The sequence below is a fragment of the Aquila chrysaetos genome, chromosome 2, assembly GCF_900496995.4.
Source record: "Aquila chrysaetos chrysaetos chromosome 2, bAquChr1.4, whole genome shotgun sequence".
Lineage (NCBI taxonomy): Eukaryota > Metazoa > Chordata > Aves > Accipitriformes > Accipitridae > Aquila > Aquila chrysaetos.
Genome location: NC_044005.1, coordinates 29,745,474 through 29,769,947, shown reverse-complemented (window position 1 = coordinate 29,769,947; position 24,474 = coordinate 29,745,474). Strand labels below are relative to the sequence as shown.

Here is a 24,474-nt window from a genome sequence, read left to right as displayed (position 1 = left end):
GCGGTGTGATTCTGTTCTTGAAGGCACCTTGCCCTTACCTTCACCTGTGCTATTACTACAATGAAAAATGAGGAAACAGTCACAGGAGGATGCACGTATGAATTATTTACACAGATGCAAAATGCAGCTACAGTACCAGGAGATAACTGAAAAAGAAAACCAGCTGGCAGAGACAACTCTAGACTGCACTGGTTTGTGTGGCAGAATCTGAAAAGGGATTTAATTCAACCAGAAGACATTTAGACACACTTTATGCAGATTTATTTCAGCACAAGAGGAAATGAGAGCATTCACACAATTAATAACCCCACACAACTGGCTACAGGAGCTGTTGTCCCTATCCGAGACTACTACTGCGTGTTGCAATTGCTGCTGGCCGAGTCTTGTGTTGGTGTTGCTGCTTGAAAAAGTGGTGGTAATCATGAAAGCCTCCTTTCTATATAAACACGTACAAAGTTCAAGGACAAGTAGGGTATTCAGCACAACTAAAGGCATTACTCCCATTCAAAGCTGCAAGAACATTATCAATATGGGGCAAACGTGTCCCAGTCCCACCTGCTCCTACGCTTCCTAACAAGAAGCTCTGCAATTCAAGTGACAAGCAAGAAGCAGCAGCAAGAAACTACTCAATATGAGAGGAAGGGTAGTCAAGAGGCATGCCAGCTTCAAAATCTCCTGCTACATCTGCCCTAACCCACCAGGTGGTGCCCAGGCCCCTTACAACTTTTCAGTATGGTGCATACTCATAAGACAGTTTTTTTGCTAGTAAGCCCCTTAAGAAAAATTGTCAATATTCCTCTGTGTAGAGTTTCCCCTCCTTCACCAGCTCCATTCTACCCCTGCTTAGGGACTGCCATCACCTATTGTTCCTCCTGCTACCACCTGCATCGACACTTGAGCCCTTGAACTACATTCCCACATGCTCATGCTCCCAGTAGCTCAGTGCAAAGACCCTTAACCTGGCACTACACACAGCCTTTCTGCTTCACCTGGAATGCGAAGACAGCTACATCGAGGCCCGCATGCCCTGCAGCACAGACTATATATACTCTATCACATCTGCTCTTCCACACTTCTAAGAAACAGTTCTTCATACATTCAGAATTTTTCATATACACCTCCTGGCTTATGGCACGCAGTAACTATTTATCCTACTTTAGATGATCCCATAGCTGTCAATGCGCAAGTCAGACACTCCACTAACCAGTCTGACTGTAGGTTGCAAAGACGAGATCAAGATCTTATCTCAGGCAGATCCCAAGCCTCAAAACACGTATGGCTCAATTTTGTTCGTAGATTGCACATGCAGAGGAAGGTATACCACACTAGCCAACCAAATGTTCAGCAGCTGCCTCAAAAGTTCTCTACTCCATCAAGCAGAGGTTAAGTTTCTGCTGACTTGAAAATAGTAAGTCGATGTCTTCCTCATGTAATCCTGACAGAAGAACCAACGTATTTTTTTCTTCCTAATCTCGTGTAACACTGTGTAGAATGAGTGTGTGTAGATTAGTAAAATACAGCACCAGGGACTACAAAAGGCAATGAAAGAATCACAAGGTTTTATTTTAATCTAAGGCACAAAAGATTCAGGTTCCTACCTCCTGAGTTCAAATATTTCTGACAATTCCTCAAAGCACATACAAATTATTCCTAGTACTATTAAAAGAAAAATCATAAAGGTGAGATTTTTTTCAGACAGACCCTTGTTCAAAGTGAAGTATTAAAAAAATATCAGGCTATAAAGAGGAGACATTACTTACTAAAAAAACAAGAGTTCACCTCTTGGGAGCACACCTGGAGGAAGAGAGGCAAGGATCCATTGTTAATATTGCAGTGGCTTCATAGACTAAGCAAGAAGTCTAAATATCAAGTGGCAGAAGCTCTTTAAGCTTCCATAAAGAAGCTGTAAACGTACTAAAGAAACAGAAAAAACATACAAACTAGCTCTATGGTCATAGATCTGACCATAGATTTCTTCTTGAAATGTGTCATCCTAACGAAAAAGGACAACAGAAAAAAAAGTCTAGTATCTTCCTCATATACATATTTACATTTAAAACTCTTAACTGTATTACTAAGCATTAATATGTTGATTTAAATGATCCAGGCCAGAATGATCCATGCCAGCAAACTTGATATAAGCTAATCTTCCACTCTGTATAAATAAAAGTTTCCATTTTTGAGATCTTAATGGGCCAAAAATCCAAATATAATGACAATTCCTTGTTTATCAAACCCACCTGTGTGCAAATCTACCAACAATACCAGCCCAAAGCAGCCCAACATCCCGACTCAGAGTTGTTTACCACGTGCCATAGAAATGACCAATGCAGCTACGGAGAACTAGTTACTATACAGTATTTATTCTAAGCAGCAGTTCTAATACATATTGAGATAATGGATAGTATATATACAGGGAATGATCATAATACCCAGATCTTACATTATATTTACAAAATTTTAAATCCTCAATGATGCAAACACCTGACAGTGTGAAAGAATATTGCTCTCATATACAGGCAGTTAAATGTATTCCTTTCATAAACTTCGCAAAAATCCAACCATTATAAAGTTCTCTGACGAAAATGTACATTTAAAAGACCGTATTTTAAAAAGGCTAACATGCCTGCATTTCTGATACTTCACACAGTCTTAAACAGTACAGGATTTTTTTTTCCCCTGCTTTTGCACACTAGCAGTGGCTGGCTAGAACATTGAAGAAGTGAAAAACTTCATCTTTATCCATTACTGCCACTTCAGTTGAGCATTCAGTACATAATACTGGATGATACACTTCCTCCTCTTCTTGATCTGATTGTACAGATGTAGTTTCTTTGCTGTGCTTCATTTTCTTACTTCTTTTCTTCAGCTTCTTTCTGTATTTCAGAATTTCCTCTTTGTTAACAATGCAGTTCATCACAAACATTGCTCTATATTGTGTTTTGTAAGATTCGTGTCTACGGAGAAGGGGAGAAAATGCAAGTCATACCATTGGTAAAACTCTGCTTCCAAGAAATCAGTTATCACCACTGGAAATGGGATTTAAGATAGGAAGTACCTTGCCAAAGGGCTGAAAGCCAAATAAATATGAAGTTTTATAAACAGAACAAAAGTCACAACTACAAAAATCATTAAAAAATAGAATTGTAGCCATCCGTCCTGTTTTTAAGGCATTTTTAAAAACATGCTGGTTCTTGCTGAAATAAACACCCCGGAGTACAATAGTATTGGTACTACAGAATTATGCACTGCTACGTATACCTGATGATAGGCAAAAGATCATGAAGTTGCGAGTGCAAATGACTCTACTACTGACATTTATAGCCTAAAATGTCTTGAAAGCCTGAAATTCCTTATTTATATACAACAAACATTGATGCATCACGCTTGAAAAAGCATGTCTATAATAAAATATAAAATGTATTTTCAGCTGTCATCAGTATAACAACTGTATCACTGGAGTACATAGCAAAATTCAGGGCTACAGTTCAATTCAATTCAACACAATGTCCCTCAGGCTGCAGCTTTACAGCAGCCTAAATCAACATAACAGGTGGCTGTTGAAGTCCTGTCTCAACTTCTGCTGGCTTTACTGCTTGTGTAACACTGTGCTGAGCTATTTCAGTTTATTAAACCCACAAAAGACCAGTCTGACAATAAAAATGAACCATTTTCCGTCAGCTTAGCAAACTGAAATACTTAACCATAGAACAGGGTTCAAGGAGTACCAGAGCCAGCAAAGGGAAGAGAGTGAGAAACAGCACCCTGTACTTTGATGATTTTAGGCTGCTGTGGAATTTCATCCTCAATCACCCGAAGTAAATAAATGAGAAGCAGTTTATTCCTCATTTCACAAGATTTCTTTCTGCTTTATTCCCAGTTCCAGAGTCCTCTCCTTAGCACAGGTTAGCAGTACTATCTAGGTTTGCAGTGCAGTCAGATTCTGGAGAGCTCCAAAACACACTATGGATTCTCACCTAAATGCTTTCCAGGCACTTTTAAATGCAACTATACTCAAAATCACAACTGCTAAGACTCAAACCAAGTAAGAATACACTATCTTGATTTTGCTTAATCCTCCCCTAAACAACGCACTTTTACACAAAAACAACCTGGAATAATTTTATGCCTCTAAACATCAAGCCAACATATTTAAAAAAAAAAAAAAAAAAAAAAACCAGCCCAAACTGCCTGTTTAGTCTCCATGAATTTTTTTTTTTTTAAAATAGTTTACCTTCTCCACTATGCTAAAGTTCTACCTTGTTCTTCCTCATCTCCATGTTGCAGGTGAAACTGATCATCATTCTTTCAAACTAGCATTCACCCCTAAATCTGATTCACATACACCTGCCTTCTCTTTATCAGCACCACCTCACAAGACAGGCTTGATCAAATCAATTGATCAAATTGAATAAACTAAAAATACTACTGACCTAAAAAAAGACATTACACTAATTACCTCTGGCAGTCCAGGCATAACGTTGTCATGCAAGCAGGGCAATTCAAAACAGCATCACTGTTTGGAACAGCTGAAGGTTTTGTCTGGTGCTGCTGCTGTGGCACTCTTCTTTGATTACGGTACCTACCAATTCAAGAAAGGAGAAAGGAGAGACAAAAAATGAAATTATGTGCCCTTGCTGTCAGGCGTATCAATTCAACTGTCAAACCTTTTTTATATTAAAATACACCAATTAGTATTTGGCTCCTTCTGGACACCTTTTTTCAGTAACTCATAAATAAACAAACATAAATAAATAACTGGGAGGGAAAACACATAGCAGTATCTTTTCATTTACTTTGTACAGAGAATTTTCATTTGGTGAGGCAAATACATCTGGCATGAGAATTTGTGCCTAATAACCCTCTGCTCTGACAAGGCACGTATCTCAAGTGCAATCTCTGCAGGAAACATACATTAATATTACCCTTTTCAAAAGATTTACATGGAGAATTTTACTTCTGCTGCAACAACCATTCTTCTACTTCACCCTTCAAAAAACCCTCAGTAAAGCAGCTTTGTGCTGCTCCTATTTTATCTGAACATTTTGTGGCTTGCTAAATTCAAAGTTTTCCAAAACTAGAAATATTAATATTTAGCAGGAACAGATATTAATTTAGCAATCAAAGTATCTCACAACCTTTTCATCTACAGCATGGTTATTTAGATGAGATCTACAGACAAAACTGGCTTACAGAACTAGGAAGTCTTGATTTGAAAAAAATGCAAGTTTTAGAATTGTGCGATTTTGAAGGCTCAACTTCCATTACATACGCATAAAAATTTTACAGGCTTTTAAGTTTCGTATGCTGTAAATTCTAAATAAAAAATATATTCACTGCATGGACTTGACAGCATAGGCTTTTTCTCTATATTCACCATTTTCATTTAAATTTTTCAGTTTATGTTAAGCATCCTACAATTCAAATATTTATGGTCTCTTACCCCCTCCTCTGTGAGTCTACCCACTCTTGGTCTCTACTGTCTTCTTCTGGGTCATATAGCAGTTCGTCATTGGAAAGAATCCGACGTTGCTGATGTTTTCTGTTTTTCCGGACATCCTGTGTAACTGGAAAGATTTGCGCAAGCACGTTACATCCATCAGACATATGATGACTATCTACTTAAACAATCAGAATACCATTTTTTTTAGTTTTCCTTTTCCATACTCACAATAAATCTACACTAAAATGTAAAGGTTTAGCTCATGTCCCGTCCACATGCACCACCCCAAAACATTAATGCACCTTACATACATTGGGATATATCATAAAGTTGCGGGAACTACATTGAGATGATACAGGCTGGTAATTCCCTGCAAAAGGCTGCCTTCAGGAACAGCCCCTTGACCCCACAAGAGGACTGCACAGGATCTGAGAGAGTGTGCTACAGTAAAGATGTTCTCCTTTCTCCTCAGCCATTTACCTATTTTATCTTCATCCTCTGAATCAGAATCAAAGTAAATGTCATCATAGTATTTTGAAGCGGTGGCAGGTCCAGTCTGCCCAGTACTTGAGGAAGTACCTGTGTATGAAATTAGAGAGAGAAGTGGTAAGAACACCCCACCAAAAGGACAGCAAGTATACAGCCCAGAACAAACCATCGTTACCAAGTTGCTCTCTCCAGAAGTGCTCTCCTTTATCCAGGTATGTTAAGTAACAGGTCTCCCAATTTATTCCCACATCCTGATCATCCACATCACTTGTGTTATTTCATTTACAGATGCTCTCTCAGAGCAAAGCTGCTCACTCCCTCTGAGATGAGCGTCAGGTACAGTTCAAAGCAAAGTTTCTCCCAAGGCACACTCCCTTTAGGCATAGAGGACACCACATCAAATATGCCTGCATCTGCCCTATATAATCCACACAATCTCAGACACTCCACAAATCTTCAGTCATGCAAAAGAAATAGAGGTATGGCACATTGTTTCACAAACTTTGATTACAATGAAGTTCACTTAAGAAATCCCCCAAAATTTCAGGGCCACAGAAGTTCAAAAAAGACCTAGATGAATGGCCAAGCACATCTGTCACAGCCAGTCTGCACCAAAAATCCTATTCTGTGCTGGATGGATGTGGTATCACTACATCTTCTTAACTGCACAACCAAAACCTAAAGATCAGATTTGCCCACTAACACAGATAAAACTAATAAACCTGCTGAATGCAGAGTGAAGTCCCTGCATTAAAGTGAATACTACACTGATTCTCCAGGAAATTAAGAACACTTCACCAAGTATTTTGTAATAGGTAAAAAGAACATATGCTCTTCAAATGCCAAAGCAATCCATCTCTTGCACCCGTAATACACAAACTCCAGAACACATATATCTTTAATACGGTTTTACTATTTGATGTAACAATTATAAGCAGGTAAGGGAGGAAGAGATGAATCATTTTCCTGACTTTTCCCCCCCCCAACTGATTTGGGATTTCTAACTACCATATGCTATTTCTTTCTTCAAGAAAGGGCTCCAAATCTTGAGAGCCACCCGGAGCCACTGGACGAAGTACAGGAGACCACAAGATGTCGAGAGGCTTCTAAATACCTGTGAAAGAACAACTTAAAGAGATATTGGAAAAAAGGGGACTGATCCAACAAAGAGACATCATATTAAAGCAGGAAATCAGAAGTTCAGAAACACCAAAATTGAAGTCTTAGAGAAGTTGAAACAGGGGCATTCACTGAAGTGGCATCTGGTGACCATTTCTGCAGAAGCAATCAGCCATTTTAAGATTTTCTGTAAGGTGCAAACTGCACTCGACTGTCACTGCACACACCTCCAGCCACAAGAATAACACACTAACTTCACACCTTAACTGGACACCACTTAACTCACAATTTCACACGCAGCTGTTAAATGCAATTTACCTGTTTCTGGTGATTTCCATTTGCCTTCCATAGTCCTCATGGTCGTGTTTAGTTCCGCTTCCATCTCCTTTTGGAACTCATCGTCACTGGAAGACTCGCTCTCCCCAGTCAGGCACTCCCGTATCAGCTTCCGCTTCTGGTCCGGAGTGCCATGTAAGAGCACATCCACCTCATCTTCTGAGCTACAAATATTTAAGCATTACAGACCTAGTTATGATGACCAGCTTAAAACACTGAGTCATTTGGAGAATGAACATCTGAATTGTGTGGAAGCACTCAGCCTTTTATTTACGGGAAATGTATTTATTAAAATCTTTTATTAGCTTGTTGGTGTTAGAACTCTGATTCTAATGTAAAGGAGCTTCAGCTGACTGGCTGCGGCCTGCGGTCACGCCTCTGCAGCTCTGGTCAGCGAGGCTCCGCGCAGCAACGGGGCTCTGTTCACACGCTGGCATTTGTAGGGTTACAAACGCGAATACGCCGCCTTCAAGGAAGAAAACCGCCGCGGCAGTGGCGAAACGATCCGCCTGCAGCCCAGCGTCCGGGGCCGTGAAGGACCCTGGCCGCCCACGGAGCCCAGCACCCGGGCCTGCCGCCCCGCCGGGCCCCGCGGAGCCCAGCACCCGGGCCTGCCGCCCCGCCGGGCCCCGCCGGAGATGCCGGGCGACAGCAGGGCGCGGAGGGAAGCGGCGGCCCGCTGCTGCTGCTGCTGCCGCGGGGAGGGAGCCCGCCCCCGCCGGCCGGCCCGCCCGCCCGCCTCAGGCAGGGCAGCGACAAGCCGCCCTGGGCCCGCCCGCGGCGGGGACTCTCCAGCACCTGCTGAGCGCTCGCTCCTCGTCGCTGGGCTCCTCCACCACGTACGGGTCGTCCTCCTCCCGCAGGCGGCTCATGGCGGCGCCCGGCTGCCCGCCCGCTGCCGCCGCCAGCCCCAGCCCGGCCCCTTCCGGGCACCCCGCCGGCTTCCGGCGGCCCGGCCCGGCCCCTGCCGCCCCGCCTCGGCGCTCGGTCAGCCCCGCGGCCGGCCCGCCTGCCGCGGCAGGAGGCGAAGCCCGGCGAGGCCCGGGCCGGCCCACCCACCGCCGCCCGGGCCGGCGGGGCTCTTCCTTTTCCCTTGGGAGTTGCAAGTCCTCGGGTCACGTTTTAAGTGTTTGTCTTCAGAGTCACAGAGCCAGGGTTAGAGCTTCAAGAGACACACCCAATACCAAGAGGCTTGAAAAAAATTTAATGAGCTGGTAACACTGAACAGCGAGGACTAATCTAAAAACTGTTCCCACATCCTACTTAAAATATTTACAATTTTGTTAACTGTATATACATTGTAATCTTTGTCCCTTATAGTCTATTTATAGGTGAGTTCCTTAGGAATTATACCTGTTATATTTGGAAGATGAAGAGCACAGTATTACTGTAATAGCCGGAAAATACTATATACAGTAGGAGAGGTGCTAATAGCCGTTGGGCACTGGTAATCAAAGCCTGAGGCTACACATATGCAACTCAACAAATGCAAACAGCACGTTCAGGTAATAAGAAACTTCTCCGCCTTTGAAATGTTCTGATGCGCAAGGCAGCATGGTAAGTATACTAACTACACTGTGCAATTCACCCTATTTGAGGGAAAAACTCAAAACGGACCACACACCGCTGTGCAGCAGTACAGGCAGTTTGTAATCAGAGAGACATTGACTTAACATCAATCCGCATCTCCAAACAACCCATTCACCCAAAATTCTGCTGCTCCATTGAAGGTCTACAAACCCATATAAAGCAGCAATCCCACTGTGACGAGCAATTCATCAAGTAAAGCCTCATTTTATGACATCCTGAAATTGCACAACAGAACAGCACCTCTTGGGAAAGTTTCATGGTTCAAGTAAGAGAGACAAAGCAATACAACAAATAAAACTGGATTCATAGCTCTAAGTTTTAAGTCCAGTTAGAATGAGATCCTTTTCAGGCATTCCTTTATTGGGGATACCTTTACTTTTTATTTTCTGAAGCAAAGTCCTTCTTTGTGTCAAAGTGGGGCAGTATTACCTTTCATTGGTATTTTATGCCCTTTCTGAACTCCCCTCTGCTACTTTATTTCCCCCTTCTGGAAAGAAACCCAAAAAGTTCTCTGAAAAGCATTTCTGCCAAAGAAATTGCAGAGTCAGCCACCAAGCTTGAAACAATTTAAAGTACACTGCATAGGAAAGTCACAGACAAACAGATAGGCAAACGGATAAACCTGAGAATGCAAGTGAAAAATTACTGGGCAAGTATTTAGTGTCAGACCAATCCAATACTTACTTGATGGTTTTACAGGATGAATAGAGAAAAAGCCAATTAAATTAATCTGATTTACTAGAAAATATTAAGCTTACAGATGATACGTCTGCATAATTTTAGAAAAATCATCGATTTCATGGTTTATTTTACAATAATTGAATTAGTCTACAAGTTAAGGCAAACATACTAATGCATTTGCTTTTCTTTTTAAATCATAGTTATAAAGGTTACACAAAGTTCTCCAAAATTTCTAAGAAATGTTCACAATTGAAAAAAAGATTAAGTTTCTTGATATCAGTACATGGAAAAAAACTAAGACAGTGTATACAATGCCATTATAGTAACGATATTCAAATATCTAATGGTAATATTTAGGCCATTTGAAAAATGTGCTTCAAATGGTGAACTTCAGAAATTACTTACAAAGGTAAATAAGATTGGCAGCCTTATCATAGTATTCATAACATGAACATAATTATATTGGCTATTTTCACAAAAACAGAGCATTTGGTTTCTGAACAATGAAAGCATATAATGATTAAATAAACGTGAATATGTATGTATAACAAGTATGCTGTTGCTTCATATAGTCTGGAGCTACTTTCAGGTGTTTGTTTTAATTCTTTTGAAAGAAGGAGCTTGCTTATGTGCACTCTGTCAAATGTTTTCTCCAGGGAACTGTAAATGCCTATTTAAAGTCATGAAAACAAAATCCAGAGGAGGGCAGCCCTTGTTAGTGGGAGGACGGAGCGTAGCTTATGTGTCACCGTTTAACACTGCCAGGCAGCTCTGCAGCAGCTGTAAGTTACCCTGTAAAAATAAAGAAAAATATGACCACGTTTCCCTACTTTGTTTTACACTTGTGGCAAAAAGGTGTTTTTTAAATAGCAATGACACCACTGAAGGAGAACAGACAGGTATTAAGCTTATGTAGAGATATTTATGTAGGTAACTTTTATCTTAAAGAGCTTTTTGAATGTAGGAGCGTTGTGTCATGGAACTAAATGGAACCAACTTGAGATTCAAAAATAAGCATTTAGTACCCTTTCCATGTTTCCTCACAAGTTTCTTACTAAAGATCTAGTCTGGCCACAAAAATTATTCACTGCAGAACACCATCTTAGCAATGAAGTTCAGAGGTACAAAGTTTTTATTTTTTATATTGTATTGCCATTACTCTGCCACTGGAATATTATTCCCAAAGCAGAAGTATTCATATATTATACTGAATTTATCAAAAAGTGTTAACCAATTCACAGCACTATCTCCTCACTATAGCAAGCATCTAAGCTTGTGGCTTAGTTCGTAGCTCTGATTTAGCCATCAAAGTTGAGTTTAGCCATTAGAGCCAGATCTACAAAAGTGATTATCAGAACATTAACTAAGCTTTATCTCTAAGGCCAAGTTCTGCCCTTTTTTTCAAACACCTGTAGGTCAGTTTATAATCTTATTTAAGCATTCTGACTGTACTGTAAAAACATACAGGTTGACTTTCAGATTTCTGAATGAATTTACAGAACTGACACTTAAAGACACCCTTGTGAATTAAGCAAATGTGGTTGACAAGTAAGCCAGGATTTACTTTCCAGGAAAAAAAAACACCCAGCCTGGTATTCACAGTATTCACATTGTTTTGTGCATTCATTTATGCTTAGATCACTTTAAAATACTGGCTATTCACTATTAAATAGCTGTACTAGATTTGTTCCCCAATCTGAAATCTCTGTGTAAGAAACAGTATTAGGTTGTTGACAGTGTTAGGAGTAATTCCTACCAGGTTCAGATAAAATACAAGAACAAAACAGTCTGAATGCCCGGTTATAAACACAGGAGAAACTGCTTCCTTCTAAAAATTTTTTAGATCCAAAAAGAAACCTGTAAAGAAAACTTCAAACAAACAAAAGCATGTAATTAAACAGTATCAGTAGCTGTGATTTGGATGTCCTTGAAAGTACTAAAGAATTTGTAATTCTTACTTCTTCAGTTGAAAGCATTCCAAGTGACCTGTGGTAGACAGGCAGAAGCACACTCGTCCCTCAGACCAAAAAGGTAAGAAATCGTAATTCTATACCCCATTAAGGGTTCTTATAATCCAGATTAAGCAATTAACTAAACTAAAGGCTTCAAAGCAGAAGATTCCCAGTTGTGTCTACTGAATCCTTTTCAGTCTTCTCCAGAAGACAGTGATTTCAGTTACAGCTTCAACAGCTTTTTGTCCTTTTACAGCTATACTGGCAGAGGACAGTCACAAGCTGTGTAAAAGGCTTGTAATTTTGTGATATGACTAAGTTCAACATACATGGGATATATAGGGACTTGGTGGCCCATCTTTGTAGTGTCAAGATTCATAAATCTAAGGTCTCTGTTACTGAACAGCTGATCATTAGCTGCAATGAAGTAATAAATGAAAAGGAATACTTCAAAGTCTTCAGTCTTCAAACCAAATACTTCAGTCTGAAGTATAATTGTGGACTGCACGCATGTTACCTATAACAAAAGTGTGACAGTGATCTTTCAGCCATCTCTTTACAGCCCATCAGCAGCATGAAGTATATTTGCAATTCACAGGTCACTATGTAGCACTTTAAAGAAAAGACAGTACCAAGATGCCCTTTACACATCAGTCATTTCCAGACTCAGCCAGCCAGTCTACTGAAATTTTCCAAATATGCAAATCATTCATTTTCATTAGATCAAATTTACGAAGTTCACAAGAACAACCTTATTTAAATTATAATAAATCAAGGACAATAGAGCCTGTGAGCCATTACTCTTTCTGGCTGCAATATTTGACATACTTGACTTATATCAACATAGCTCGAGAAAGTCCTATAAATTCAGATTCAGAAAAGTGTTTCTTGCCAACTCAGACTCCTAAGCTCTAGATGATATTACAGTTATTGGCAGAACCGTGGTGACAGAAACATCCTTTTCAGGAAGGAAAGAATTACTGACAAAGCATTTAACCAAATCCCTTAGCATTGGATTTTGCTTACTCCCTTCTTCTGTCAGTTCCAAACAGACATCTGTTGCTAGTAATGCAACGAATTTTTTCCACAAAAACCCAGAGAGGCAAGAGCACATATATTAGTATTTGTGGAAAGAGATGTTTAGATTTTTTTATTTTTTATTTGAAGGAAGTGGCTATCTTACTCACTTAAAATTCGTATGCCAATAGACTCTAAAAGTATAGCTAAGGCTCTAAATGCTTTAAGTATATGATTATAGCCTTAGCAGTTTCACCAGCTATTAAACCTCCCTTCTTGAACATGAAGTCCAACACAGGAACACCTCAAAATCCAACTGTTTAAAATACTGACCAGGTTTAAATGCAGCTTTTGCACTAAATGCCCGAACACTTAATCAGGTGTTACATTAGCTGCATGAAGTCGTGAAGAAACACAGAGCTAGCAAAACAGAAGCTAAACACTACCTAGAGGGATAGTCAGATAGAATGGCCATATAAAAAGAAACATCAATCTGTTTAGTATAGGTCAGAGACCAAGCAGAATCTAAAGCTGCAGTCTCACAGCTATTTTAAGTAAATCTAGGGTACACGCTGCTGATAAGAAGGCAGCTCTCTTATTCCCAGCCCCTCCCAGCCAAAACTGTGTGTTTTGACACAAGGGATGCTGTGAAAACAACACTGGAAGTAAACCTTAGAAAAACCCACAGCAAATTTAGCTCCATCTTACTACACAGCTGCACACGTAATAGTGCCAACATAAGGGAAGGGAACAGAGTCATGCATCACCATCCTTTCTGGCAGTAGTCTGTACTTGCATCAACTTAAAGCAATCTCAACCCAAAGTCTGATTTTTAGCTCTTTCAGAAGTCTTGAGCTGCAACCAGAGGATAAGTGCAGAGAGTGTGCACTTCGTATTTGTATATACAGTGTCCTTGATTTACTAAAAGCTTGATTTCCCTATCACCCTCCAGTCTTCCAGAGCCACACAGCCAGATATAGCTCAGGAAATGTGAGCTGTGCCTCAGAACCTTCTCTCGATACTTTGGTCATTCTGACTTTTTCAGTGCAGTGATCTCTGTGTTTTGGGATTTGTGTTTTTCTTTCCATACACAGCAAATAACTTTTAACAGTAAGTCATGCAGCAGCCTTCACTGTGGGTGAATTCCTCCCAAAGACAGCCTCTCAGGTGAGTTCCAGCACCCACTGCTGCATCAGATTTCACCTCCATGCTTTCCATGCCAGGCAACTCCAAGTCCAGAAGACACATGGCTAGACCAATTCAGAGACAGATGCATCTGCATGACATCTAGTCTGGAGGTACTCGTTCCAGAAAAAAAAAAAACCAAAAAAAAACCAAAAAAACACACCACAATAGAAGACTTGTAGCAAAAGCCTGCCGCAGTAGTATCTGTTGCCCCCAACCCTCACTCCCCAGTTAGCTTTTTTGCTGGGAAGAGCACTTAGACCTGAATAACAGGTTACGTTCCAAAGTTTGGGAGTGCTGTGCTCCACATGCCATTGACAAACCAAGCAATTTCCAGTTTGGGGCTGCTAAAACTTCACCTGCCTCCAGTAGCTGCAAAAGCATGAAGACAGAGACTGCCACAGGATCAGGCAAAGTATTTTGTCCAGAACCTTTAAAGCAGGGAGCTTTTGATCTGACTTCATTAATTTACTGCCTATGTGAAAAAGTAGCTTCCTTTTTGCTTCTACCAGCCCTCTTTTGGCTCTACTGCAAGAGGAATTAGGTGTCTACAAACATCCCAGCTTAGCCCAGCCAAAACCAGGGCTACTCAGCCTCCCTGAAATGGGAGCACTGTTCATGATTTGCATTGCAACAAGTATAAAAACGTCCTCTCCGGGACAAAGAGAAACCTTCATATTCCCCTAACGTTGCTCTTCATGCATCAAGGCACAATGCTATCTCAAAAAAAGCCCAAGTCTTTTCGTATCTTCTTCCTTTTATGAAACTACCTCCGAAAGTCTCCACCAAACCATTTCATTCTTCAATACTCTGTACAGACTAATAGAAACTTATCCATAAGACTATCCTCAAATACACTGGTTATAGCATTAATAAGAAAATTTCCAATTATATAAAATGGAAAAATATGATCTATTACACTTGTGATTTCCGTAATAATCCAACTCAGAATCTGTAGAAATAAAAGCACAGCAACCAAACTGATCCATCTGCAGTAGCTTGTTTTGAATAAATACAAAACACAGGCTTTGAAAGAACAGAACTTTCAAACCTAGTGAGAAGTAAAATACCCTTTCAGGCAACAAGGCACAACATTTGTTAACATTTCAAGAACTGTCACCCTTAGTCAAAATGACCTTTTATATTGTAAAGCTTTAAAGATTCACTGTAAGTGAATCTTACAGTGCTCCATGATGAAGTAAGTGGAAAGGGTCAGCAAAAAAAAAAATTCACCTTCAAGAACAGGACTACAGTTCAAAGCTTCTATTACAGACCTATATACTCCTTGTTAGTAAATTTACTAAGACAAGGTAAGTCACAAACTGAGACAGACCATCTGAAGAACTACATCTTAAACACAAGCTGTGGTGACAAATGAAGAACTGCTAAAAAAATTCAAGCTCTTCCAGATAAACTGAGGACACCAAGAAGAAGCACATACCAAGTAAGTTGAAAGCTACAGAAATTACGCATTTTTCCACTGCCTTCTGCAGTTCTTAGCTGTCAAAATTCAAGAGAATATTACTACAAGATTTTGACTTGCACAGAGAGTTAGTACACAGAGCTAGAGCACAGAGAGTGATTCTTTAAGGATACTTTAGAAGACAGAATTTTTAAGCGTTCCACTCCATGGCATGTGGGGACTTCAGCAAGGGTCAGTTACAAGAGATGATTAAGAGTCAATGACTGAAGCAGGGCAGAAGCACTGTGGATTCATTCCCTTATTAAAGCATGACATGGCAAATCAATAAAAACTGTTGCAAGTATGACTGTTAGGACTATTAATTTCATTAAAACCCATAACCAGTACATTCATGACCAAACATGGGGATTTCTGGGAGACTCAGGGCTGGATAGAGACAGCTGTTACAGAGAAGTAAGAAGGCCGAATAGTACCAAGTATTATGAGATGTTTTAAGACTTTAGGGGAAATATAGCTGAATTTCTGATATAGCACATTAAAGTAAGCACTGTTCATCTGAAAAAGGAGTCGAATCTTCCAGACCTTACTGATTACTTTACCAGCTAAATATCTCATCAAGCTGAACTTATACCTACAAAGATTTTTTTTTTTTAAAAAGTCCCCAAAACAACCCTTTTTACAGTGCATTAGTTTTACAAACAATGGGTTTGGCAGAACGAAGAATGACACCATCAACACTACTGAAAAGAGTGTAAAGCAGCAACAAGTTAACTTGGCAACACTATACACCTCTTAACTAGTCCTTTCAACAGATATATTCCAAGTTAATTCAAAGCTTGGTCATCAACACACTTTCAGATTTGTGATGAGAATTAGAAATGTTGAAGAGTTGACTTTTAAAAGAAAGCCACCTCCTGCTAAAGGACTGTTAGAGACTGTTGTACTTGTCTATGAAATCAGAGCAGCTAACCTGATTTAACCAAAAACATTAATTGCATAGGGATTAAAAGAATTAAATACACTGTGAAATTTAAGGACAGTACAGGCCCTTTAAAGTTTTTTTCCTGCAAAAATTTATTTTACTGAGAAGGCTATCTGCAACATTTCGGTTTTGTTAGCACTTTAAAGGCAAACAGGTTCAAAAAGCATACTCAGAGTAACACTGATCTGACTTCAGACAGGCCCATGTGATCTCATGTTTAATAGTTTGCCTATCCTATACATCAAGTCCCCAACATCTGGGTAACAGAAACCGCTTCCTATCTCACAGTGAAATGGTGAGATGAGGTTTTAAAAATAGGCAGGTATTCAAATTCTGCAGCTATAAATATCAAACACCTAAAGAAACATAAAACTGAAGCCAAAATTGTCTTCAAGGAGGCAAGTCTTCCAAACGCACCTCAAGCCCACCAGCCCCTCAGAGATATTTCACCTATACTTCCTTTTTTTTTTTTTTTTTTTTTTCCTATTATTCAAGGAAGTTCACCTTTCTGGATGATGCTTACGTTCAAATTCCCTTTCCTGAATGTGAAGTGTGTATCACACAACAAATGTAGCCATTTCAGTTATTCAAGCATATAATATTTAAAATCAGTTGAAATACAGGCCAAAAACAACCACAATTACCTTAGCATGCTTTAATTCCAGTTCTGCTAGTTCCACCAGATTTTTTCTGAACGCTGCAACTCTTCTTGTCTTAAAGTCTATCAGTTCTATTAAAAAAAAAAAAGGATTCATTAACAGTATTATTGCTAGTGCCCTCAACTGTTCACAGACTTTCCTTCAGGATGGAAGAGGTAAAGGGTGAGAAAAGGCAACAGGAAAAAACTCAAATTTAATCTCAGCACATTCCAGGCTCAAAGATACTGCTACACTATTGGATGAAAGCAAGCCATCATAGCAGGTCCTCATCTCTAGCTAACCTTTAGTGGACACAAAGCTCTTTTGAAAAAAGACTGCAATGTGGATGCTTTTAAACATTTAATTCTCTTATTCCATGTGCACTGCTCTTTCAAGGCTGATATGTGAAAGTCTTTAGGGAAGATACTAAGCTAAAACTAGCATGAAGAACAGAGGAAGCAAGTACGCTTTATGCGTATACCTTTGTGGCTAATAGGATCACTCATTCTCCACTGTCTCATTTATAGGAATCATTAGCCAGATTTACAGGCTCAAACAACTCTTAAATTATAAAAACAGAAGAGCATGGTGTTTAAACCTTGAACAAATCTGCCCCAAATAATGAGCCAGATGACTACTAACTCACATCAATCTTAGCCTAAAAAAAAAGAGAGTAAGTTTCCAGGAAAAAGGCAACATGTAAATAAGGTTCCTTTTCTCCAGACCTACTGTAACACCGCAACTTCAGTGAAACCTCATTTCATGATCTCTCCCTTTTCTAATGTAGTATCACCTCTGCAACAGACCGCTGCCTTCACAGAAGAATGCATAAAACCAAAAGGAGAATTTCAACAACACTTTAAAAGATTAGGTTTCCCTTTACTGCTAGCAATTATCATTTTGTATCCTATCCTATGCATATAAAAAAAAAGTGGTTAACAAATAATTTGCACCTAGACTTTGCTCTGCTTAATGGAGCTACGAGCCACCAAAGGAAAATATCATTTGAACTTTCCAAAATAAGTAAATACTGATTAAAAGATAATAGTTCTGCTTAGGAAACAGAACAAAAATCTATTCTCATTTAATAACATCCTAAAATCTGTTGATTTTCGAGTAGTAACGTAGCATCAAAGACCACCCAAATACCTTGTTTTGCTGATTCAGAAATTTTCTCAAATTTCTGACAGCATATTTGCTGAGTAGTTTCAGCTTGCAGCACATCTTTATTTTTTGCTCTTGCTTTATCCAATGCCTTATTAGCATTTTCATAATCCACTAGTGACCTAGATCTTCTATATAGGAGATCCTATTAAAAAAAAAAGCATAAAGGATGTATAGACTTTACATGAATCTACCCAAAGATTTCAGTATATACAAAGTAATTTAAAAAAAAATCAGATTAATTTTAGTCTTTCTTGCTGTATTCCAGTCCTTATGAAAATATTTGCATTCACTTTACTTCATCCTGCAAGTCACAGGAATGTCCATACTGGATCAGACATGCAATTTAATATTGTTTGGTCTGTATCTTGTCTGACAGAGGCCAGCAACAGATGGCTTAGATGATACTCCAAAAAGCCTAAGAAGGCACAATCATGGGAAATGTCACAGCTTCTTAGATTAGAAACAAACTATATTTAGATTATGTATTTGAAATACACACAGGGGCCACGAAACAGCAGTAGCGCTTTTTGTGCAACAGTTATTGCTGTGAATTTCTAACTACAGATATTTTCTGTCAAATGCTTCCTCATTCTGTCATGTTATTTAATCATCTTACATCAAACAACACTAAGAATGAAATTTTCTGTAGGTACAGAATATCAAATTTGCCCCATGTGTTTTTGTATCAGCACTTGCATATCATCTGGAATATTCAATTTTAATAATATTAAAGAACAAGTAGAATTGCTTGCAGTTTACAAGCAGCAAACACATTGCAAACACATGAACAATTCACCAACAGCTCTTCCACTGTTTTTAATTATTGTGCACGATTTGGCCTCAATAAGCAGATCACACAGTTCCAGTCTCACAGTGACCAACTGCATTGTTACTTCTTTGTATACACAACTGAGATCCAGGTTTTACAGTTGAGGGAGAAATTGAAGGCTAGAAGTGGCAGCATTTTAACCTATCTACTGTGTATTTCTCAAGATGATCCCTTATCTTTTTTTTTTTTTAAAGAAACACTATTTCACTGAACAAAAACTCATAAATTCACCTTAGCAGCTTGAGATTCCCTTAGGTAGTATTTCAGAAGATCAGAAAGTTTAAGATCTTCATCAGCAGATACCCGGGCCTCTATTTTCTGGAAAAACAGTAAGTAAAAGCATCAATTTAAAAACATCCAGACTTTGGGTATTCACTTGTATGATGTAAATACAACATAAAATATACAACAGTACATGACAGATTGTCTTTTTCAAAAACTAAGATCGTGCATTTGTGACAGAATACTTAAAGATGCATGAGAAGCAGTATTAGGATTTTGCATTAAAATGTAAGCAATAACCTACTGTGCGAGCAGCAATTGACAACTAGCTTTCTATTTTAAACAATGCTTTCTTCCCAATTTCAATTATATGTATCATATACTAGAAAAACAGCAGAGAAACAAAAACTTATCTAGTATAAAAGAGGTGCACAAGAAGTTTTATGCAGGTTTTCAGATCAAAGGGAAACAAATTTTTAAGGCACCTTTGCAGACTAGTTGTGTAAATGCATGCATTAAATGGTTCAAAAGACCAATAAACTTACTTGCTTGTATTTGAAACAGACATTTCTGTGAATTTAGAAAGAGAGTCTGCAAGTGCATTTTTTAAAATCTTAATTTTTAAAAAAAATTCTAGAAGGCAAAATTTTAGGTCAAAGCAATTAATACCGTTAATTTTCTTTAAAATACATATTTATGCAGATACAACTGTGTTTAGGAAGTGCACACATTTTTCATTTGAAAGTTTTCCTGATACATGGCATACATCTTCTGCTCTACCAAGCCAAACAAATAAGGCAAAAGAGACAATATATTTCAAAATCTGGTTAGAAACAGCAATAGTATTTCTGAGTAAAATAATTGCAGAAACACATCTTGGCTCCAGAAAAAAGCAGCATAACCACCATTTTTTGGATTAAGGATTACATTTCTTCATTTCTTTTTTCCATAACAAGTTCTGTGATGCCCAGTAACAAGTACGGAAGGCCTCTGAGCATTTTAGAAGAATAGCAGCTTTACTAGTTTATTACATAGAAGACAGGAAGACTGCCTAGAAATGTTTAGTAGACTGAAGACTCCTAAGGATCAAGCATTTTACAAAACAGACGACTGAAATCTTATGCTTTTTCATTCCCTACCACACATTACTTAAATGCTTCATATGGAAGCATCCATAAAACATCCGCATATTAATGTCTAGTTGACTCAAGATGTTCTGCCACTTCCAGGATGTACACAAAGAATAATCTAAAAAGGTTTCATAGTACATACCCTTGTTTTGTCAAATAACTCTGATACCTTCAGAAAAAACCTGCACAAAGGAAACAGCTTATATTACAACATTAATTTAAACAGTCTAATTTCTAGAACTCCAAATACAATCTGTGTCTGGCAACAAAGACTGTAAAGGCACTGCTTAGAATTGTAATTCACAGAACACAGAGAACATAATAGTTCTAAATTGTAGCAGCTGAAACATCTGGGAATTGTATAACTTAAGAAAAGGTAACGGACAAACAAACCATAACAGATGGATGTTTTTTCACTAAAGAATAATTGTACAGCTCCTCAGGGATTCTTTATGCTTCTGTGAATTAAACCCTAAACATCACCACCCTGGTTAACGGTCCTACACTATTATCAAGTGTCCTTCACTCAAATTTGAATGTACTTTTCTTCAGACAATAAACATGACGCATGCCCTACTTGGAAATCAGGGAGGCTGAGCAACAACGTGGCACATCTTCATCACAGGAGACAATACAAGGGTTCAGTGTAACAGCAGACTGAATTACAGTCCAATCATACTATTTTGACAGAAGACAGATGCGATTCCTGACAGACCCCAACAGGCTACATCAAATCTCAATACTATAATCAAAGTAATGGATATGTAAGCTATCATCACATTTGGAAGTATATCACTATAATTCAGGTAAATTTAAGTTAACTTTCATACTCATCTCCTACCTGTTGTCACACTAACATGTGCATGTTCACAAGCATCAACATCTTTAAGCTAGTTAACTTTTACCTTCAGATACACCAAACTTCAGATTCAAGCAAATCACTGAAAGATTAAAGGACAAACATCTGTATGTAGAGACCCTCTTCTATTTTCAAAGTTTTAGGGATCTCTGTAGATTCCTTTCTCTTCCTAAAGGCAATTGCCAGAACAACAGAACATTTTCAAGATGTTGGTACAGGGAGCACCCACAAAAATCACTATACTCAGACTGAGACATGTTCTCGCTGCATGTCAAAGCACTTAAAACACTTAAAAAAAAAAAAACTGGTGAAAGAGTTAGGGTTTTTTCTTTTTCTATGAGGACTTTTCCATTTAATCTGTGTAATGTTCTACAAACTGCAGAAAACAGCTTTTTTTTTCCAGACAAATATTAAAGCAAAAATATTAAAGCAGCCTGTTACAGAAATGAAATGCTAGAGAAGAAAATCCCTTAAAGTGACATAACTATAATAAATTCTGTTTCTCATAACAAGAGATCTACCTATCTCAGCAGGTCACCATTAAGACTGCTACTTAGCAAATTCCCCCATAGGTTATTAACAATATCTTACTTGCATATATCTGTGGAGTCCTGCGTTCCTAATGCATATAATGAAGAACCAATTCTATTATAGTCATCCGCCACATCTAGAAAAACAAACAAGCACTTGTTTTACTATTTCATTCCTCTTCTTTCTGAGAATTTTGAAATTTCTCTCTTTCTTCAAGAGTAGGTGGGTTTCTAAAAGCAACATGCTTTAACACAAAAGCAGAAATAAAATTTCAATCATGTCACTTATGAAGGATAACTTCACACAATAAACATGGTGCTATCACCAAATCGTGAAGTCTGTCATTTATCTAGGAATACTTAATACAATTAGCACCTGATGGGTAAATTTATTGTGCAACTTTGTTAGGCTTTATTTTGGTGGAAGGTGTACAAACTCAATGGCTAAAGTCTGAATTTAAATCTGAATCTAATGTCTAAAGCTATTTGAAAAAAATCACAGGCTAACTATAACAAAGAATAAGTCTGTGTGCTTGAGAGCAGTAAATTGAATAAAAACTCCAAACTACCAAAATACAGTGCTATATGCACAACACCTTTTCTAGCACACGCCTAATTTTCAGGAAACCCTTATCTCATCAACAAGTGGTCACTGGTTGAAGTAGCATTAGTGTTAAAGCATTTTAAAGAATGAAATTAGAGCAGGGTTTGTAAAGAAGGCTGTGTAATTTGACTAGTGAGGTATTGCTATGCAGTAATCATAAAAATAAAATCTTTGCACAGATGGCTTTTTTAAAGAGCTTTTAGTATAAACTCAATGGATGATGAAAACGCTAACAGATCCAAGCAATGAACAGGAAAACATATTTGCTTGTTATTTCTGAAGTTTAAATGTCTTTAAACAGATTTTTTTTTTTTTTTTAAATAACACAACCTTGTTTTAGCAGATTGAGTGGGTCACCTTCCACCCAATTTATTACTCCATACACCCCAAGGGAATCAGTGCAGCTGCTTACAGTGAAGAGTGTTATTAGGAAGCCATTAACCTCCCTTTCTATTCCTCCCATTTAAACGTAAAAATAGATTTTCTGCTGGAAATAGGAAGTCAGTATCTCTGCAAGCCCTGCAGCTCTCTGTTGATCATAAGTTATCAATAAACTACAGATTGCCCATTTCCAAAACAGGCTTCCCAGGTCATTGCTCTGCTTCTCTAGCCAGAATTTCGAAAGATGCCATTTGTCCCAATTCTCAGGTTGATAAAAGTTGTCAATAAACATCCTAGGTGATTTGAGTCTGAAAACCAGTGAAGCTTTGTCACAAGTTTAATCAATCCTTCCCATCAGATCGTCTACAACCTCATTTCTAACAATTTTCCTAGTTCTACAACCAATGTGAAAGGCTCTCTCACTACCTAAAGTTTGGCACCTAACTACCATGAATGAAGTTCAGTTTTCATTTTAAGAAAGCAAACAAAACACCAGAAACCACTTCCAGTGGGAACTGAATGAAGACACAGGGTCCCTTAGTACTTCATTAAGCCATAACTGACTCTCCCCGTCTCCTAGCATAGATACTAAAGCTGCAAAAGACTTGGTCTACATACAATAGCAAGAGAAGCATCTGAAGAGCTCAGTAAATTCTTGGTTTAATGTCTCATTCAATATCCACTTTAGAGTCCTTATCAATAGAGATTCAGAAAAGGTTTGTGGCCTGGTTTTTTTGTGAACTATATTACTGTAGATAGTGAAGACAGAATCTGTGAATCAGACACAAACTTCAAGAAAGTAGAGAGAATCTAGTAGTTCAATTTTGATTTATCCAGGCACAAAAACTTAAAATCAAGGGCAATAAAGGTCAACCTTTTTCTGAGCTTCTCAAAACACAGTAATCCTAAACCAAACACAGTAGTCCTAAACCAAAGATTTTCCATTTTCCCAAATAAATGCACTGCACTTGAGATGACTATCTAGAGCTTCCAGAAATCACATTAGCTAGCACTCAGCTCAGGAAGAGAAATTAATAACTAAGTGGAAAATCTCACTTCAGCAAGAAAAGGGGTCGTGCAAACCAAGCTACTGAATGCACACATTCCAGTCTCCATTCTAAAAGGCTGAAAAATGGAAACCTGACTTCCCAGTCTAGAACTAATGGCCCAAATAGGCGTTTGCTGCTCAGCAAGGTAATCCAATGCCTAGTGTGCCAAGAAATTGCACTCTGATGAATGCAAGCTCATCCAATCAAGAGCAACTTCATTAGGAGTAAAATCACATATACTGCTATATTACCCACCTTTACACTTTAAAGACTAAGAATCAGACTTCAAAAAAAATATTATTACATAAAGTGTGTTTCTCTTCAAAGGGACAGCATGAAGAATCAAGATACCTTCAGTGTCGCATCAGGCTGTTCTTACTCCATCTAGTCTACTACAGCAAAGGCTACACTTTGAAAGTCAAATTAAACTTCTTTAGACTATCCAAAGACTACACTGGGAGAAATTAACTCACTTTTCACATGCAAAGAGAGGACTAAAAATTACTGTTCCTCATGAACCACTTCTGTACACTTTAATTAGTACTATTTTCACCCTGGAAAAAGAACTCACTTTTATGCGATCTTGTCATTTTATCAGATTTGGCAGAGGCATCTTTGACTCGGTTGTGATATTCTACAAGGAATGTTCTTTCATGTTCAAAGAAGTCATCCACATCCTACAAAACACAAGAACAATTTAAAAAACAGGATTTCACTCACTCTGTACAGAGCAATTGCAGAGTAAATTTGCATATACTGCTGTTGCTGTGACATGAAATGCAATCTATTTTTATTGTCTAAAACACCATTTATGTAAATCGATTTCTTCTTCACTTATTTTATCATGA

At 38.4% G+C, this 24,474-nt stretch overlaps 2 protein-coding genes across 5 annotated transcripts in view; both read right to left on the bottom strand.

The window, feature by feature from the left end:
- Positions 1-2,344: 2,344 nt before the first annotated feature.
- LOC115351660 (E2F associated phosphoprotein) lies at positions 2,345-8,325 on the bottom strand. The gene is made up of 6 exons (XM_030038622.2): positions 8,186-8,325; positions 7,370-7,551; positions 5,924-6,022; positions 5,444-5,567; positions 4,460-4,582; positions 2,345-2,957 (listed from the first exon to the last, which is right to left on the bottom strand). The coding sequence occupies exons 1-6, from the start codon at positions 8,257-8,259 to the stop codon at positions 2,693-2,695; spliced, it is 867 nt and encodes a 288-aa protein (XP_029894482.1). The 5' UTR covers positions 8,260-8,325; the 3' UTR covers positions 2,345-2,692.
- Positions 8,326-8,574: 249 nt separating this feature from the next.
- SNX6 (sorting nexin 6) overlaps positions 8,575-24,474 on the bottom strand; it is a 29,338-nt gene continuing 13,438 nt past the window's right edge. For all 4 annotated transcript variants that reach the window (XM_029998078.2, XM_029998069.2, XM_029998085.2 and 1 more), the window contains 7 exons: positions 24,198-24,303; positions 21,654-21,729; positions 20,346-20,385; positions 19,083-19,169; positions 18,005-18,164; positions 16,862-16,947; positions 8,575-10,450 (listed from right to left, as the gene is read on the bottom strand). In XM_029998078.2, coding sequence (XP_029853938.1) covers positions 10,397-10,450; positions 16,862-16,947; positions 18,005-18,164; positions 19,083-19,169; positions 20,346-20,385; positions 21,654-21,729; positions 24,198-24,303 — 609 coding nt within the window. In that variant the 3' untranslated portion in view covers positions 8,575-10,396. The remainder of the gene's footprint in view (positions 10,451-16,861; positions 16,948-18,004; positions 18,165-19,082; positions 19,170-20,345; positions 20,386-21,653; positions 21,730-24,197; positions 24,304-24,474) is intronic.